This window comes from Mauremys mutica, chromosome 6 (assembly GCF_020497125.1).
Source record: "Mauremys mutica isolate MM-2020 ecotype Southern chromosome 6, ASM2049712v1, whole genome shotgun sequence".
In the NCBI taxonomy this organism is placed as follows: Eukaryota; Metazoa; Chordata; order Testudines; family Geoemydidae; genus Mauremys; species Mauremys mutica.
In genome coordinates, this window is record NC_059077.1 from 22,844,732 (window position 1) to 22,863,783 (window position 19,052).

Here is a 19,052-nt window from a genome sequence, read left to right on the forward strand (position 1 = left end):
TGCAAAAAAACAGCCAAAAGTGGATTTTCTTTTAAATTTAAAACCCAAAATTTTTCAGTCTCTGAAAACTGAAATATTTTTGATTTTTGGTGTTTCAACAAAATTCTAAAAAATTCTTGAAAAATTTGGGCACAAGCTTCCATTTAATCAAAAAGCCATTTTTTTGTCCAAAACGTTCCAGTGGAAAATTTTCAACCAGATCTACTTCCAGTCTACATCACCACAGCACCTTCCTTCTTCCCTCCAAGTACTAAGGAAAAGAAGGGGAAACACGGAATCAAATTCATCCCTGTTGTGACTTCATTGACTTAATAGAATTATGTGTAATAGGTACACATCTGACAACCTGTCTGCTACATGCAGATTCCAACTGCAGTGAACAAGCCCCTGCAAACTTATATAGAAAATACAAGCTTTGGCCACTTGCCTTCCTTTTGTGTTACATTATTATGTGTGCGCTTACTGTGGGACTTCGACCCACACACGTCAAAACTGCCTGACAATTTTTTCTGTAAGAACATTGTGACATTTGGGAAAAATGTAAAGAACTCGGATGAAGGACACGTTAGTGGTAGATTCTGTCCTCCAAAATAATCATTTCCTTTAAAACAAAAAGGCTCTTTAGTTTTTCCTTTTAAAATATACCCACTCCTGTCATCACTGCAACAGCATAACAGAGCCAAATCCTCCTGATGCAGCATCAGAACAGCTGACATTTTATGGTGACAGCAGGTCCCATTTCTAAGCCTAGCCTTTGTCTTTGTATTATGAGACCAGCTTCCAAACTGAGAAAAAGCTGAGTTACTTTTGATTTGATTGATTTTAGTTTAATGCTGCCTTTAAGAAGCTTTGGATTAAGAAGAACTCAGAAATACTTGTGAACATAAGATATATGTACATAGTACCTAGGTCACCTTCTTGTTGGCTGTGAGTTGTTGGAGGATTGTTCCTAAAACTCTGCCTCAAACTTCACCAATTATTTTCCAAAACCTTCAGCAAGTGGGAAAGTTTATTTGACTATGACGACGACAATGACGACATTTGTGAGGCAACAAGGGTGACGCTGAATTACCGTTGGGTCCCACACCTTAAATATTACAGACCTCAAAGTTGCAATACTCCAAAAAAAAAACGCTTCAAAAACAGACTCCCACGAGAAACTGCAGAATTGGAATTAATCTGCAAACCTGACACCATTAAATTAGGCTTGAATAAAGACTGGGAGTGGGTCATTACACAAAGTAAAATCTATTTCCCCATGCTAATTTTCCCCCTACTGTTATTCACACCTTCTTGTCAACTGTTGGAAATGAGCCATCCTGATTATCACTACAAACGTTTTTTTCTCCTGCTGATAATAGCCCACCTTAACTGATTACTCTCATTATAGTTGGTATGGCAATACCCATTTTTTCATATTCTCTGTGTATATATATATATCTTCCTACGGTATTTTCCACTGCATGCATCCGATGAAGTGGGTTTTAGCCAATGAAAGCTTATGCTCAAATAAATTTGTTAGTCTCTAAGGTGCCACAAGTACTCCTCATTCTTTTTTTAAAATATTTGTGTGATTCTTGGCCTTGGCCATATAAAACACAGGAACCAGAGTTACCGGTAATTTCCCAGAACTAGAGTTACAAATTAGGTCTTGGAATAAAGGACAGAGTCAGCCCCTTAAAAATCAGGGATACAAGGGTTGAGCTACTACAAATCATAGAATCATAAAATATCAAGGTTGGAAGGGACCTCAGGAGGTCATCTAGTCCAATGATTGACAGAAAGAATACAATTCAGAAGAGAACTCTTAAAAACTGGTAAATTCTACCTTAATTGTTGAAATTCAACGTGTCGTTTTAGCTAACAGCTGTGAGCCTTGTTTGCTTCTTTCTATTGGAAGTTTATAAATATGCAGTCATGCATGTACCATTTAACTCAAACTGTACTACTTGAGAGGAGGTTGCTCTAAAACCTCTGTAGAATACCCCCACACACACACCTTCAAACATGTCTCATTTGATTCATGGATAACAATTAATAATCCCATTGCTTGCTGGTTTGTAGAATTGCATAAACTTGGATGAAGTTAAAGTATATTCAAGTTTTAAATGCAAATTGTTTTTCTAAGGCCCATATCCTGCAAACACTTAAGTCCAATCATAACTTCACTTCAGTGGGATTATTCAGATGACCAAAGTTATACACCTACTTAAGTGTTTGCAGGATCGGGACCTAAATATGATATTTTACATACTTTTATAAAGTCACACTATATGAAATATGCTAAATTAAAGGCTTTCCCCCATATCACATTCAAGTTATATTAATTAACAATTAGAAAATGTAAGAAAGGAAAATTGTTTCCATTAACACCCCCTGCCAGGAAAATCCATTACATTCACCTCTTCCTATAATGATAGTCAATTTTATAGTGTTATTTTCCCCAAATATATAATTATTCATATTCTTGTAGCACGCACAGTGTGCTAAGCACAAACCATGTCCACAGGGGAGAAAGAACAAGCAGAAGAAGAAAGTATGTGAGAGAATTTTAAAGAAAATAATTGTTAGGCGGGCATGTAAAAATGATATAATACTTAGTTTGGAGGGAGAAAAAAAGAGCAGAAAAAAATCCCAAAAGTTTATAGAAGAAAAAAGTTGAAGTGCAGAAACCTGGTTGAAAAATTGAAAAATTCTGCAGAATTTTTTCTCACTTCTTGTCAAAATTTTGACATTTTCTTACTGTCTCTACTAATGAATATGAAGTTTTAAGCATGTGCACAGAGAGGAACTAGTTCCTTTCAAAGTGAGAGTTTTAGAATTAATGTTGTTGGGGTGATGCTGTGCATTTCTACTATAATAATATTGCTTATTGGTTTGGTAATCAGCTTAGCAGCATGGATACTTTGGCGTAGTGTGTAACAGATGAAGCAAGCCAGAGCTGACCTGCTTTGCTTTCAGTTACAAATAGCATGCCATTAGGGGCCATGTTTCTATACTTCTATATGCACAGGGAGATTCCACGAATTCTGTGATCGCCCAGTTCCTGGAAATAAGTATTTACCACAGAGTCCAAGAACAAATGTACTGGATGAACTTTTGCTAGCTCCCTGCAGACATGAACGCATGTGTAGTATTTTAACCATTTTGTTAAATTAAGCTAAGGTGTGGAAGGTTTTAGAGCAGGGGTCGGCAACCTTTCAGAAGTGGTTTGCCAAGTCTTCATTTATTCACTCTAATTTAAGGGTTTGCATGCCAGTAATACATTTTTAGAAGGCCTCTCTCTAAGTCTATATTATATAACTAAACTATTGTTGTATGTAAAGTAAATAAGGTTTTCAAAATGTTTAAGAAGCTTCATTTAAAATTAAATTAAAATGCAGATCTTATCAGTTTAGTGTGATCCTTGCCCTTGCTTTTCCTTGCTGAGTTTTTCAATGTCTGGCACGTATTTGAATACTTTAAGCTGCACACAGGCTTCTGAGTGACCAGTTGTTAGCCGGCTCCGAGAGGGACACAGGACAGATTTCATGTCTGAAAAATACCTGTTCACACAGGTATGTGGATCCAAATGCTGAAAGCATTGCAAATGCAATTTTCTTCAAACAGTTAAATTTCACTGGCAGGGACATCCAGCAGGTCAGAATAGAGGCCCCACGATCTCTCTTGGTAGCTTCAAGTGCACTCGGCAGATCCATAAACTTTGATGCCCACAATTCTGAGCTTTTTAACTGAATGAGCTGCATTTCAAAATCTTCAACATCCATCCACTGAAATACAGATAAATCCAAGTAGGATGACCAGATGCCCCGATTTTATAGGGACAGTCCCAATTTTGGGGTCTTTTTCTTATATAGGCTCCTATTGTCCCTCACCCCATCCCGATTTTTCACATTTGCTCTCTGGTCACCCTAAATCCAAGTCGCGTTCGTTGAAGTTTTCAGGTTTAATTAGAAAAGAAAGCATAGGGCCAAATCGCTGGAAATCTTGAAATCTGTCAGAAAATTCTGATTCTAGTTCTTGCATGTACATTCCAATCTCACTGACACTGACAGTGCAACATATCGATAGCTCTTTTATGTGTTGGAAGTAGGAGAAAGTCAAAGTTCGAATATCCCGAGAAAAAACTGCTAGTTTTACAACGAATGCCTTCCAGGCTTCATAAAGATCCAGAACCGTTTGCCCTGCACCCTGGAGACAAAGGTTGAGTTCGTTTAGGTGAGTGGAAATGTCAGTTAGAAACATGAGCTTACACAGCCATTTGTCATCATTCAGTTCGGGGTAGTTTTGTCCTTTTTCCGACAAAAAGGCCTTGATTGCATCAAAAGAGTTTACGAAGCGCACCAAAACCTTGCCACAACTTAGCCACCGAATATTGCTGTGAAGTGGAATGTTGTTATAAGCACTGTCCATCTCTTCTAGCAGTGCTTGAAACTATCTGTGAGTCAAAGCAGATCAAGCAACAAGGAAATTCACAATTCACACCACTGTATTCATCACATTATTAAGCTCTGAATTAGAAATTTTAGCACACAGGTTTTCTTGATGGATGATACAATGAAATTTGACTGTCAGGCAGCCAATTTGATCTTCAAGTAACTTTACAAATCCCTTTCGTTTTCTGACCAGGGCAGGAGCACCATCTGTTGTCATACAAAATATTTTAGTGATGTCAACTCCTCGTTCTTCAAAATGGTTTACAAAACTTTCAACTATTTCTTCCCTCTTTGTTGTGCCATGCAGCAGTTTTAGGCAACAAAGTTCCTCCTGGATTTCATCGGAAGCACAATATCTTGCAACAACTGCCAAACGTGGAACGTTGTTTATATCCATGCTCTCATCAACTGCAAAGCTAAACACTGCTGTGTCTTTTAATGCTGTCGTCTGCTTTTCGTTAACGTTTTCTGCCATTTCACGTATGCATCTCTCAACTGTTCTGGCAGAGACAGGCAGTTTTTTTATTTTAGATATGATCGTATCTTTATTTGGCAAATCACTGAACAAAACCTCAAAACTGCTGAGAAAAACTTTTTATATACTCCCCATCTGTAAACGGCTTTCTGTTTGTTGCAATGCACTGTGCAATCTTGTAACTTCCTTCTGTAGCTTGATTTTTACTTACACTTAAGCATTTAAAAACACTGCTTTGCTTGTCATATCCCGCTACTGCCTTTTTGATTGATTCAGTCTTGTCTGCTTTGTCAAGAAAGGTTTTCTCGTTCTTCGTTTCAAAATGTCGAACACTTGATGTGCGACAAACACTTTCACAACGGAAAGCACAAACAGCACAGTCCTTCTTTTGAATACATCCAAATGTATCTGTCCAAGAAGGCTGAACTGAATGGACACCTAACTTTGCTTTCTTAGGAGCTGACATTTTGTCAAATGTACCCCTCAACGCACAGTGGGGAAAAAATATGGCGACAGAGGGCACGCACAATGTCAAACGCAGTGCGCTGTTCCACGTGGCCTGATATAAGCAGCAAATCAGGACTTAAAAATATCCCAGTGGCGCTGGAACAATTTTTAAGGTAGGGGTGCTGAGCTGCGCCCCCACTTGCCCCTGTCTGCACCCCTCACTGCCCCAAGCTGGGGCCAGTAGGCCACAGCTGGGGACGGCTACAGAGCACCGGGCCGAGGGCAGGAGCAGAGCCCCAGGCTGGCGGCTGGTATCCCAGGCTGGCAGCAGGCTGAGCGGGGCCGGCAGCCGGGACTCCTGCTGGCAGGGGGCCGGCGGCCGGAACCCCAGACCAGCAGCGGGGTGAGTGGGGCTGGCGGCTGGTATTCCAAGCCAGCAGTGGGCTGAGAGGGGCCAGCGGCTGGGATCCCGGCTGGCAGGTGGCTGGCAGCTGGTATCCCAGGCCAGCAGTGGGCTGAGTGGGGCCAGTGGCCGCGACCCCGTCTGGCAGGGGACCGGCAGACAGAACCCCAGACCGGCAGCGGGCTGAGCGGCTCAGCCCACTGCCGGTCTGGGGTTCCGTCTGCCAGTCTCTGCCAGCCGGGGTCCTGGCCACCAGTCCGACTCAGCCCGCTGCCAGCCTGGGGTTCCATCCATCCAGGCCGGCAGTGGGCTAAGCGGGGCCAGAGGCCGGGGCCCCGGCTGGCAGGGAGCCAGTAGACAGAACCTCCCCAGGCCGGCAACAGAGTGCCACTGAAAATCAGCTCGCATGCTGCCTTTGGTACGCCTGCCATAGGTTGCTGACCCCTGCTTTAGAGTCAGAATAGATGAAGCGACCATTATTTGAACTTATAATTACTGTAAGACACCAAAAAAAAATCACAGACATTTTTAGCTTTAATAAGTTATTTTAGGGAGTAAAAAACTGGAGAAAGTACTGCCCAAACAATCATGAATTCTATTTTTCTGTATGCAACACAGAAAAATCAGACAAAAGCTGATTGGTGTATAGTATCAGAGCGGTAGCCGTGTTAGTCTGGATCTGTAAAAGCAGCAAAGAGTCCTGTGGCACCTTACAGATTAACAGACGTTTTGAAGCATGAGCTTTCGTGGGTGAATACCCACTTTGTCGGATGCAAGTAGTGGAAATCTCCAGGGGCAGGTATATATATGCAAGCAAGAAGCACGCTAGAGATAACGAGATTAGTTCAATCAGGGAGGATGAGGCCCTCTTCTAGCAGCTGAAGTGTGAAAACCAAGGGAGGAGAAACTGGTTTTGTAGTTGGCAAGCCATTCACAGTCTTTGTTTAATCCTGAGCTGATGGTGTCAAATTTGCAGATGAACTGAAGCTCAGCAGTTTCTCTTTGAAGTCTGGTCCTGAAGTTTTTTTGCTGCAGGATGGCCACCTTAAGATCTGCTATGGTGTGGCCAGGGAGGTTGAAGTGTTCTCCTACAGGTTTTTGTATATTGCCATTCCTAATATCTGATTTGTGTCCATTTATCCTTTTCCATAGAGACTGTCCAGTTTGGCCGATGTACATAGCAGAGGGGCATTGCTGGCATATGATGGCGTATATTACATTGGTGGACGTGCAGGTAAATGAACCGGTGATGGTGTGGCTGATCTGGTTAGGTCCTGTGATGGTGTCGCTGGTGTAGATATGTGGGCAGAGTTGGCATCGAGGTTTGTAGCATGGATTGGTTCCTGAGTTAGAGTTACTATGGTGCGGTGTGCAGTTACTGGTGAGAATATGCTTCAGGTTGGCAGGTTGTCTGTGGGCAAGGACTGGTCTGCCACCCAAGGCCTGTGAAAGTGTGGGATCATTGTCCAGGATGGGTTGTAGATTCCTGATGATGCATTGGAGGGGTTTTAGCTGGGGACTGTATGTGATGGCCAGTGGAATCCTGTTGGTTTCTTTCTTGGGTTTGTCTTGCAGTAGGAGGCTTCTGGGTACACGTATGGCTCTGTTGATCTGTTTCCTTATTTCCTCGTGTGGGTATTGTAGTTTTGAGAATGCATGATGGAGATTTTGTAGGTGTTGGTCTCTGTCTGAGGGGTTAGAGCAGATGCGGTTGTACCTCAGTGCTTGGCTGTAGACAATGGATCGTGTGGTGCACCCAGGATGGAAGCTGGAGGCATGAAGGTAGGCATAGCGGTCGGTAGGTTTTCAGTATAGGATGGTGTTAATGTGACCATCGCTTATTTGCACCGTGGTGTCTAGGAAGTGGACCTCCCGTGTAGATTGGTCCAGGCTGAGGTTGATGGTGGGGTGGAAGCTGTTGAAATTGTGGTGGAATTTTTCCAGAGTCTCCTTCCCTTGGGTCCTGATGATGAAGATGTCATCAATGTAGCGTAGGCAGAGAAGGGGCGTGAGTGGACGAGAGCTGAGGAAGTGTTGTTCCAGGTCAGCCATAAAAAAGTTGGCATATTGTGGGGCCATGCGGGTGCCCATAGCGGTGCCACTGATCTGGAGCTCATGCTTTAAAATGTCTGTTAGTCTATAAGGTGCCACAGGACACTTTGCTGCTTCTTGGGCCTGGTCTACACTGGGGGGGCGGGTCGAACTAAGGTACGCAACTTCAGCTACGTGAATAAGTCGAACTACCTTAGTTCGAGTTACTTACCCGTCCTCACAGCGCGGGATCGAAATCCGCGGCTCCCCCGTCGACTCCGCCACCGCCGTTCGCGATGGTGGAGTTCCGGAGTCGACAGGAGCGCGTTTGGAGTTTGATATATCACATCTAGATGAGACGCAATATATCGAACTCCAAGAATTCGATTGCTACCCGCCGATCCGGCGGGTAGTAAAGACGTACCCTTGGTGTACACTTTCCTGTTCTATCCATACAGCAATGATTTACCCACCCTTCTGTCTGGAATCATAATAACTAAAGCTCTTGCTTTAGTTAATATGGGTATGATCCCCCTTTCCAGACTTTTCTGCCTGATTCTGAAGGCATGAACCATCAATGCACATGAACCCCTGCATTGGCACAGACAAGCACTGAAAAGGGGCAGGGATCCAAGAGTGCAAAGCAGTTTGCAGAAATGGGGCCAAAATGTAACTGACACAAGCACAAGAATTTGATCCTATTTCCTGTCTACAAAACCAAGAACATAACATTAGATAACTGTGGCTGTTATTTTCGCTCTCTTATTGTTTGGTGTGGAGTCCATTGGAATTTTTCTATTTTTGTTTTTTAAAAACTGAAATCCAAGAGGTGAAATGCCACCAAGACAGAGAGGAAATCTTGATAACATGCTGTACAAATAGCAGTGGATGAGAACATGACAATAGCTCTGCTTCTGCTTTCACTTACCTAAGCCAAAATCCACTAATGCTTGCATTTGTTCAGGCCAACTTCCACAGAGACTTATTTGCCTGTAAATTAGATGAGATCCCAAGAAACAACAGAAAAGCCCTGCTTTGCATAGATAAGAGGAGCTACAAAGGGGTGCCCTTTTGGAAGAGACTGAAATCATACTTAAGGCATTTTGGATTTGGGGTTTTTTTTTCCAGGGGCGGGGAGAGAAGAGGTGGAGATAGGAGGACACCATAAATAGAGATGGTGGGAAAATGGATCTCTCCCTTCCCTCCCCAAACAGACACACACAGAGAATTTTCTGCAAGAAAAATCTCTTTTGAAACTTTAGCCAAAAAAAAATTATCCCCTATGGAAATTTTCTAAATGAAGTGACAAAAATTGTCATTTCATTTTGAAGATACATTTCAAAATGAAAACGTTTTTTGTGTTGACTTCAAATGACATTTTGTTGTGTTTTTAAATAAATATTTCTTAAAAAAAACAAAAAACACACTTTTGGGTCCCCTAACTGCCCTTTTAGCCCCCTCCCTTTTTTTTCCTCTTGGAAAAAGAGGAAAAGAGTTAAAAAAAAGTGCGGCAGAATGGGAAAACGCCACTTTCTTTACCTTTTACTTGTTTGTGGTAATTGTAAAAGATGTGAAAAGTGGGGTTTTTCCCACTTTCTGATTGTTGTCTAAATTTTGCCAGTTGGAACACAGTGTATGGAAAAAACAGCTTTTAAACAAAAACTAATTTTTTGGGAGGGTGAGGTATGAAATTTTTAAAATGAGAGTTTCAGTAACTGAAAAAAATGTCCACAAAAATTCATTTTCAATGAAACTCTGACAGAAAACTTTTTGTCAGCAACATTTTAACCAGCTCTAACCAGGAGCTATATAAATTTGGATTTAGGTTATGAGGAAAATGAAAACCTCATAAATAAGGGTAAAATAAGAATCACTTTCTTGAAGTGCAAAGAGACAACCAAACTGAAAAAGATGGTAAATAATATCACTGCTTACTTCTTATGTCAATCAGCTGAATAAAATAAATTAAAGTCAATAATGATAAAAGAGTATATTCTTCTCTAAAGCTTATCAAATCTCCTAGGATATCACTGTGTATTTAACCTGAGGGTTTCTGGTATTTGTAGGAAAGATCAAACATCTCAAATTATCTAAAACAAAATTAAATTTAAAAAACCCTTAGGCTAATATAATTGTATTAAAATGACAAAGCTTCATACTACTCCATTTATATTGCTAATGATGAGGAATATATTTATTTCAAATTTCTTTGATACAATGTTAAACTGAGGACTTTAGCTAAGGATGTCCATTCTCCAAAAAAAGAGATAATGACACCATGAGATTCCACTAAAGTAAATGGAGTTACTTAGCTGAAGCTGAGTAGACTTTAGCTTGGAATGATTTCCTCTGGGTAATCAGTAGTGTGGAACAGATTTGGAGCAGTGTGGGTGGGAGTCCCTTCTCCTCCAGTGCAATTCGGATTCGTGGAAATTCCATAGATGTGTATCAAAAGGAGACAACAGGTGAGTTGGGCAGAGCATGGAAGAGATCTGAAACTCATTGGCAATTGGATGCCAAAAGGCTGCTACACCGGGAACTTACATCAGCATATCACACCTCTCAGGAGTATGAAAAATCCACACCCCTGAGCGACATAACTATACTGACCTAATCCCTGGTGTAGACAGCCGCAGGCTGATGGAAGAATTCTTCCCTCAACCTACCTGCCGCCTTTCAGGGAGGTGGCTCACTGACGCCCACGGGAGAGCCACTACCGTTGGTGTAGGTAAAGTCTACACTGAAGCACTACAGCGGCACAGCTACTTGCTTTGTGCTTTGAAAATCTCCCTTCAGAGCTCCTTTAGGCCTGGTCTACACTAGAATATTAGGTCAGTTTAACTATGTTGGTCAGGGATTTGAAAAAATCCACACCCCTGAGCAGCCTAGTTAAACCAACCCAAGTCCCCATGTAGACCGCACTATGTTGACAAAAGAATTCTTCTGTTGACCTAGCTACTACCTCTCATGGAGGCAGATGACCTATGCCAATGGGAGAATCACTTCCGTCGGCATAGGAAGTGTCTGCACTGAAGTGCTGCAGTGCTGCAGCTTTGCTGCCATAGGGTTTTAAGTGTGAACAAACCCTTAGTGTTTTGGACTTAATTAACTGAATGCTGAGTAGAAAAAGACAGGTGGATTCTTAAACTACAGAGTGTCGGTTCCATGCCATTTCCTAATCTGCATTTTGGGTTGTTTGTTTACATTTTCCTTTCATAATATTTGGATTCTACAGCAAATAATGTACAACAAAAACAGAAATAAAGCACTGTCTGCCTTATGGCCAGGAAAAGTTACATGCACCAAACTATATTTCTAGGCTTCAAACTGGCCAACAGCACAGAATTATCAGCCTTAACATTTGTAATTGAGTGTTTGATACTTGAATTTCTCCTTTTTGAATTGCAAATTCACAACAGCGAAGGCTCGGTGTGATCAAAATATAATGTATATCACATTTCTGTTCAGCCTGAAAGCCAGCCCATCAATTAAAGTGACTGGGTTTGCTTTATTTCAGCAGGCCATAGAATTAAAATGAGCAGATCCAGGCCGGAAATGTGACACTGAACTAAATGTATGTGTAGTTTAATTTCACTGACTTAAAAACAGCGACACGGGAATGAATTTAGCTCATAGTCTCTGGATATCTGGCACCTGGGAGCAAAAAAGTGTCACAACACTGTTCTTATATTGCTCTGCCCTATTTTCTTTAGGGAGAAATACATTAGCTAACATGCCTTCTTGCTTTTGCTTAGTAAATCTAGAGCTAATTAAATAGAAGGTACAAGATTGACAGTCTTGGAAATGAAGGAGGGGTTTGGAGTGGATGTCTGATGTGGGGGGTGAGGGTGTTGTTGCTGTTGTTGGGTTTTTTGTTTATTTATTTGTACATTTGGTTCTTTTGTATCCACAGAATAGGTGCAACATGGATAGTGACATTGGTTGATCAGTATGGAAGAAGTTGCAAGGTACTTCAATCCCATCCTGGAAGGACCACATCTATGGGAGAGAAGGTGCTTCAGTCTCCAAGCCCTTTCCAATACGTGGCCTCTATACAGAGTACCAAAGGGTGCCAGACTATGCTTTTTGTGTCAATGGTGGGTTCTTAGGATGTTCCATCTGAGGCCTCCACTGTGGGTCAGCTCTGGCAGGACAGAACCTGAGCCAGCAATCCAGCTACACTAATTTCTACACATTGCTTCTTGCTAGTTTTCTTAATCCTCTTTTTCCATTTTCCGTTAGCATGATCAAATCTACTGGGTAGCTTCCAGTGAGGAATTTTCCTGCACATTACATTGTTATCTATGTCTCATGTGCTGTATGATTTTAGCCATTAAGTGCTCATTAATGCTATAAAGACAATTCTCTTTGACTGCATCATACTCTAAGGATGTATCCCCCTCAGAGCATCTCCCAGAGGCAAACTGCCCTGAAAGAGAGCCTATATGTATGGTAGAGAAAGCTGATCATACGCTCAGCTAATGGGGCAGAACTAGCTCCAGCAGGGAAGCATATTAATAACAACCCCCCAGGGCACACTGAAATTATTCTCAATCCACCACCACTCAGGGAGCTGGTACAAGTCCGCAATGCTCATTTACATATTTTTAGAGGAAGTACAAGAATCAACTAGGACCACCAGTTTTCTAAAATGCCCCTTCTCGGCTAACCCCACCAGGAGGCACGTGCCATACATCATCTCCCCCATGGTCCCCTTCCAACAAGGCTGCTCTGCCTCCCTCTTCCCCCACTCCACAAAGGATCCCATTATTCACATTCTTTCCATTTCCCTGCTATTTAAAAGGAGAAAAGCCTGCTTTATTGCAGAGGTGATGGTTTAGGGAATCTGTCTATGTACAATTCATGAATTCTGTTTCCCATTATGAACTCTCCATAGATATCTATATCAAACTTCATTTTGATTGTTCGGTAGGTATGTGCTTTCCTTTTCCCCTCTATCTTGGGCTGGAATTCCAAGCGGTATTGACAGGGATCACAATGGAGGGTCATCTAACCTTGATGGACTTCTATGCAAATGATTGGAACCCTAGGTCAGTGAGCTGGCTACCACCCAGAAGAGCTAGTCTACCCAGGTAGGCTGGTAACTACAGAACTGATCACCTGATGGGGATTTTGACCAGGTAGCTCACCTGACAATGGGGACTGGAAGTCTTTGAAAGGAAGGTGCTCTCAGCTGTCATTTTAGAGAGGGAGAAAAGAAACTAGAAGGCTGAGGTGACCAGGAGGAAAGAAGGAGAGGGGCTTCGGCTGAATCCTGGACTCCCTGAACAGACATGACCAAATCCCAAAGGGCTCTGGGAGTACTGAGAAAACTGAGGCAAGTATTTGCTTGCAGTCCGTGTTGTTTTCCCACAAATCTGTACATCTCTTGTGCTGCCTATGACTAAAGTGCGATTGGTTCAGAATTTCTTTTACAAAATCTGTGTTCTTGCTTTAACTACCATCAAGAAGGCTGAGGTGTTTTGCTGGGGGTGCGGGCTCTGGGGCTAGGGATGAGGGGTTTGGGGTGCAGGAGGGGACTCCAGGTTTGGGGGGGCTCAGGGCTGGGTGAGACACTTGGGGCTCAGGGTTGGGGTGCAGACTTACCTCAGGTGGCTCCCAGTCAGCGGCACAGTGGGGCTAAGGCAGGCTCCTTTAATTAACAAAGTTAATTGTAACCAAATACTTAACACAATTAATATTAACAAGGTGAAAGGAACATAAGTCAAAATATGGAAAGAACAGGCTAAAGAATATTCAGATAAGTTTAGGGCTGCCAACTTTCTAATCACACAAAAGCAAACACCCTAGCCCCGCCCCTTCTCTGAGGCCCTGCCCTCCACCCCCAGCTCACTACATTCCCCCTCCCTCGATGGCTCACTCTCCCCCACCCTCACTCACTTTCACTGGGCTGGGGCACGGGATTGGGGTGCAGGAGGGGGTAAGGACTCTAACTAGGGGTACAGGCTCCAGGATGGGGCCAGAAATGAGGGGTTCAGGGAGCAGAAGGGACCTCCAGGCTGGGGCAAGATTTGGGGTGCGGGAGGGGGATAGGTCTCTGGCTGAGGGTGCAGGCTGTGGGGTGGGGCTAGGGATGAGGGGTGCAGTAGGGGGCTCCAGGCTGGGAGGGTGGGGCTGATGGATTTGGAGTGAGGGAGGAGGCTGCAGGTTGAGGCAGGGGGTTCAGGTGCAGGAGGGGGTATGGGCTCTGGGCTGGGGTACAGGCTCTGCAGTAGGGCCGTAGATGATGGGTTTGGGGTGCAGGAGGGGGCTCCAGGCTAGGGGGAAGAGCCAAGGGATTTGGAATGCAGGAGGGGGCTGCAGGTTGAGGCAGTGGTAGGGGTTCAGGAGGGGGTACAAGCTCTGGGCTGGGGGTGCGGGCTCTGGGGCTAGGGATGAGGGGTTTGGGTGGAGGAGGGGACTCCAGGTTTGGGGGGGGCTCGGGGCTGGGTCAGACACCTGGGACTCAGGGTTGGGGTGCAGACTTACCTCAGGTGGCTCCCAGTCAGTGGCGCAGTGGGGCTAAGGCAGGCTCCCTGCTTCTCCTGGCCCTATGCTGTGCCCCAAAAGCGGCCAGCTGGTCCAGTTCCTAGGCGGGGGGCCAGGAGGCGTCGTGTGTTGCTCTCGCCCACAGGCACCACCCCCCAGCTCCCATTGGCCGTGGTTCCTGGCCAATGGGAGTGCAAAGCCAGTGCTCGGGAGCAGTGCATGGAGCCTTCTGCCTCCCCTCCTGCCCCGCCTAGGAGCTGGACCTGCTGGCCGCTTCCAGGACAAGTAAGGAGTAACCTAACTTTCCCCTGTAGCACCACCGACCGGGCTTTTAACAGCCCAGTTGGCAGTGCTGATTGGAGCTGCCAGGGTCCCTTTTCGACCGGGCATTCCGGTCAAAAACCAGACACCTGGCAACCCTAGATATGTTAGATGTATTCAAGTAAGCAGGTTCTAATGAAATTAACCCTATGTATCTTAAGGAAGTAGCTGAAGCAATCTCAGAATCATTAAAAGCTATCTTTGAGAACTCAGGGAGTACAAGTGAGGTCCAGAAGACTGGAGAAGGGCAAACACAACACCTATCTTTAAAAAAAGGGAACAAAGAGGACCTGGGAAATGACAGACCACTCACCCTAACTTCGATATCTAGAAAGATACTGGAACAAATCATTAAACAATCAGTTTGTGAGCAGCTAGAGGATAATGGAATTACAAAACAGCCAGCATGGATTTGTCAAGAACAAATCTTTCCAAACCAACCTAACTTCTTTCTTTGACAGGGTTACTGGCCTAGTGGATGGGGGGACCTGTAGATGTCACATTTTAGTAAGGCTTTTGACACAGTCCCACAAGATATTCTGATAAGATAACTGGGGAATGTGGTGTAAATAAAATTACGATAATGTGGATGCAAAACTGTCTGAAAGACTGTACTCAAACAATAGCTTCCAGTGGTTTACTATCAAACTGGTGGAACCTATCCAGTCAGGTCCAGCAGGGGTCTGTCCTGTGTCTGGAACTATTCAATATTTTCATTAATGACTTGGATAATGGAGTGAAGAGTATGCCTTTAAATTTGCAGATGACACCAAGCAGGGAAGGTTGCTAGCACTTTGGAGGACAAGAGTAAAATTCAAAATGACCTTGACAAATTGGAGTACTCATCTGAAATCAACAAGATGAAATTCATTAAAGACAAGTACTACACTTGGGAAGGAAAAAATCAAATGCACAACTACAAAATGGGAAATAAGTGGCTAGGCATCAGTACTGCTGAAAAGGATCTGGGGATTATATGGATCACAAATTGAATACAAGCCAACAATATGATGCAGTTGCAAAAAAAAGATATCATTCTAGAGTATATTAAAAGTAATTATCCCCCTCTACCTAGGGTGACCAGACAGCAAATGTGAAAAATTGGGCCGGGGGGGGGGGTGTAAATAGGATCCTATGTAAGAAAAAGTCCCAAAAATCAGGACTGTCCCTATAAAATCAGGACATCTGGTCACCCTACCTCTACCTGGCACTGATGAAGTCTCAGCTGGTGTACTTTGTCCAATTTTGGGTGCCACACTTTAGGAAAGATGTGGACAAAGTGGAGAGTCCAGAGGAGAGCAACAAAAGTTATCAAAAGTTTAGAAAACCTGACCTATGAAGAAAGGGTAAAAATACTGAGCATGAGAAAAGAAGACTCAGGGGGAACCTGGTTATAGTTTTCAGATATGTGAAGAGCTGTTATAAAGAGGAGAACAACTGATTACCGTCCTTGTTTCTTCACGGCAGGATGGGAAGTAATGGGCTTAATCTGCAGCAAGGGAAATTTAGATTAAATGTTAGGGAAAACTTTCTAACTATTAGGGTAGTTAAGCTCTGGACTAGGTTTCCAAGAAAGGTTGTGGAATCCCTGTCACTAGAGGTTTTTAAGAACAGGTTGGACACATACTTGCCAGGGATGGTCTAGGTTTACTTGGTCCTGCCTCAGCACAGTGGGCTGAACTAGATGGCCTCTCAAGGTCTATTTCAGCCCTATACTTTTATGATTCCATGATCATGGGTCCCTGAAGGGTTAAACTGTAAACCAGAGTGTCCACAAAGTGGAGCTCTCAGGAAGGACGTTTTTAAACTCCTGGGTTGTCTTTGGGAGAGCCAGGGGGTCAGAACCGATCCTGGGGCAGCTAGCCCATTTCCAGGAGGGGTACCAGACAGAATTTGTGCCAAGGGAGTATGCCAGAGAGGCCAAAGAAAGAGATGGTGACTGAAGTCTGCCTAGACAAAGGGAAGCTTAAAAGCACATGGGTCAGGATGTGGGTCAAAGATGACAACCTGGTGAGTGTTCAGTAGGGGGACTTCATGCCCTCAACTCAAGCACTCTGGCCACCTAAGAGACACCACAGGCAAGAAGTGCCACATGCAATTGTAACCCATTGATGAGTGTATGTTACAGGGTCCCATCTGTGTTTGATCCCCAGAAGATACGAGTCTATTACAGCACCAGTTAGGGACTTCTCGCTCTTTAGCTCAACATGTAGCAGCTTATGGTTTTGACTCTGGAGGTTCCCAATTCACTCCCTGGTGTATCAGCCAACACACAACCACACTACTTGCACTTCCCTAGGACTAGCTCTGACATTGAAGTAAAATGGTGTGTCTGGCAGAGCGTCAGTCTACATTGAAACACATGCTGGATGGACAGGATAGTGAGGCATCACAGAAAACAATCTGTGGTAGGTATAGACACCTGTTGGCTGGCCACTTGTTTTCAAGTACTCCCTCTCCAAACATCCAGCAGCTAATTAGTCTTTTCTTATTTTTAAAGTAACAGGTTTTATAAGGCAACATCTATCACTTACACTATTTTCTTTTGCAGCGCTGTCAACTACAGTATTTTTAAATTTCCTGAGGTATTCAATTATGCCCATTAGTGGATACTGACTGCTATTTTTCTTGCTAATATAAAGTCAGGCTTCCCTGTGAAGAGAGAAAAGGATAAGGATTTCACAGGAGTCCCCTGCTGCAGAACAGTCTGTGGCAGGAAAGCATAGACGACGGCTGAATTCTACAAGATAGAAATGCGCAGTGCAGACAGATTGTGTAATATGCTGATCTGTAAACATGTGAGAGGGGCACTTGAATTCACTCCTCCCAGACATGTGTCTGAATTAAAGTCTAGCCATTGGTTAGATGCAACTTTCAGGTCCCAAGGTAGACTGTCCCAGAGGCTTGAGAAGCTGAAAGCATCCTGGCCCGACTGATAAATGAAGTGCATTTTTGCCTTGAGGTAAGGTATCTTATTAGTCCCTAGGGACAGAGACCAATACCATATATACAGCACTGTAAAAAGAGAGAAAATCCTGTCACCATTGAAACTGATGTGAATTCCGCTATTAATTTCAATGGACCCAGGATTTCATCAAAGAATTCCACCCTTTCAGTGATGCATCACTGATTTTGCTACTGGTAGCCCTCACAGTTCTTGAGGTACAGTTAAAAATCACAAAATTCTGATTGCCATCTCACCTCCTTCCACCCTCTTCAATTCCAACCTGATTTTGAGCTATTTTGATAACCTTTCTAGCCAAAAATCTTCTAATGACAGCTGTCAAATGGTACCAAACAAATCTATTACCCTAGAAATTCAAGAGAATATTGGCTGCTAACACATAGGAATTAAAGGCAGTGGGCAGCAGAAATCAGCGGCCTCATATTACAGTCTCAGTCACCTAATTTATTAGCCATAGGGTTGGTTATATTTCAATGTTATTGAAAATGAACTTCACAGGTGTTTTACAAAACTTAAAGCATTTTATATTAGTTCCTCAGGTGGTGATTCCCTTTCTCAACACACTATGAAAGGCCAATTGAGCCCCATGCTGCTGTTGTTATCAATCATTTTCTGTTTTCACATTCAAAAGAACAATAGCAGCTCCTCTTGAGCATGCAGACGGGCACTGCTATGAAGTTAGCAGAGCACTAAAACAGATCTCAGACTTTGTCTGAAACAGCACAGGATCAAATATGTATATTTTTAATTTTGTGACACGCCTGAAGCTTTACAAAGTTAACATTTGAAACTCAAAGGGACTGAGAAAAAAATTTAGGAGACATCCACACATTATGGTCTAATGTTTCATGACTTGCCAAAGCAGAAACACAACTTAGTGGGCCAGTACAAATGCTTTCAGGGCCCATAATTTCTTCTAACCATCAGTTTGGGGCAGTGATCAGAAAGAAACATTTTCAGGAACAGCTCCCCTCAGCACCCACTCACCTGCATTGAAGAACCAGACTGAAGACTGGGAAAGGCCTGCACTTAGGGAGAGTGAAAGGACAGTTTGTCTCTGCTTGAACTACTTTTCCCCAGGGCCTGCTCTTTCATTCAGGAATGAAGCTAAATGCAGTTCAAGCTGAACAAATGAAACTTTATTAAACCCTGTGCACTGCTCTGCCCCTGTACTTCCAACTTAACTCCCCACATTCACTGTTTTCCTCAATAACATCCCCCTTTGGGAACATGGGCCCTCAGACTCCAATTCCACTGAACATGATACATCTCTAGTTTGCAAACATTTTAATATAAATATTGTGGCAAATCCAGGACAAATGGCTACAAAGGAAGGGGTAATAATTAATCCCAGGGGGTTAAAAGGCCTCTCCCAATCCACTAAGGAGAGATATCCATGGGGAAATAAGGTTCAGCTGGAAAAGGGGTTACCAGGGAACTAATTAGGTTCAGCTGGCTCCAACTGCTGGAGACCTTTTTAAACCC

The 19,052-nt window shown here is 43.4% G+C and overlaps 1 protein-coding gene across 2 annotated transcripts in view; it reads right to left on the bottom strand.

Moving 5' to 3' along the window:
• ADAMTS12 (ADAM metallopeptidase with thrombospondin type 1 motif 12) overlaps positions 1 to 19,052 on the bottom strand; it is a 274,545-nt gene that overhangs the window by 200,349 nt on the left and 55,144 nt on the right. Inside the window, exon 1 of one of the 2 annotated variants that reach the window (XM_045022340.1) lies at positions 18,555 to 18,736. The exons of the other annotated variant lie outside the window; for it this stretch is intronic. Coding sequence (XP_044878275.1) covers positions 18,555 to 18,560 — 6 coding nt within the window. The 5' untranslated portion in view covers positions 18,561 to 18,736. Of the gene's footprint in view, positions 1 to 18,554; positions 18,737 to 19,052 lie in introns of those variants that run through there. 2 annotated transcript variants of the gene reach the window in all.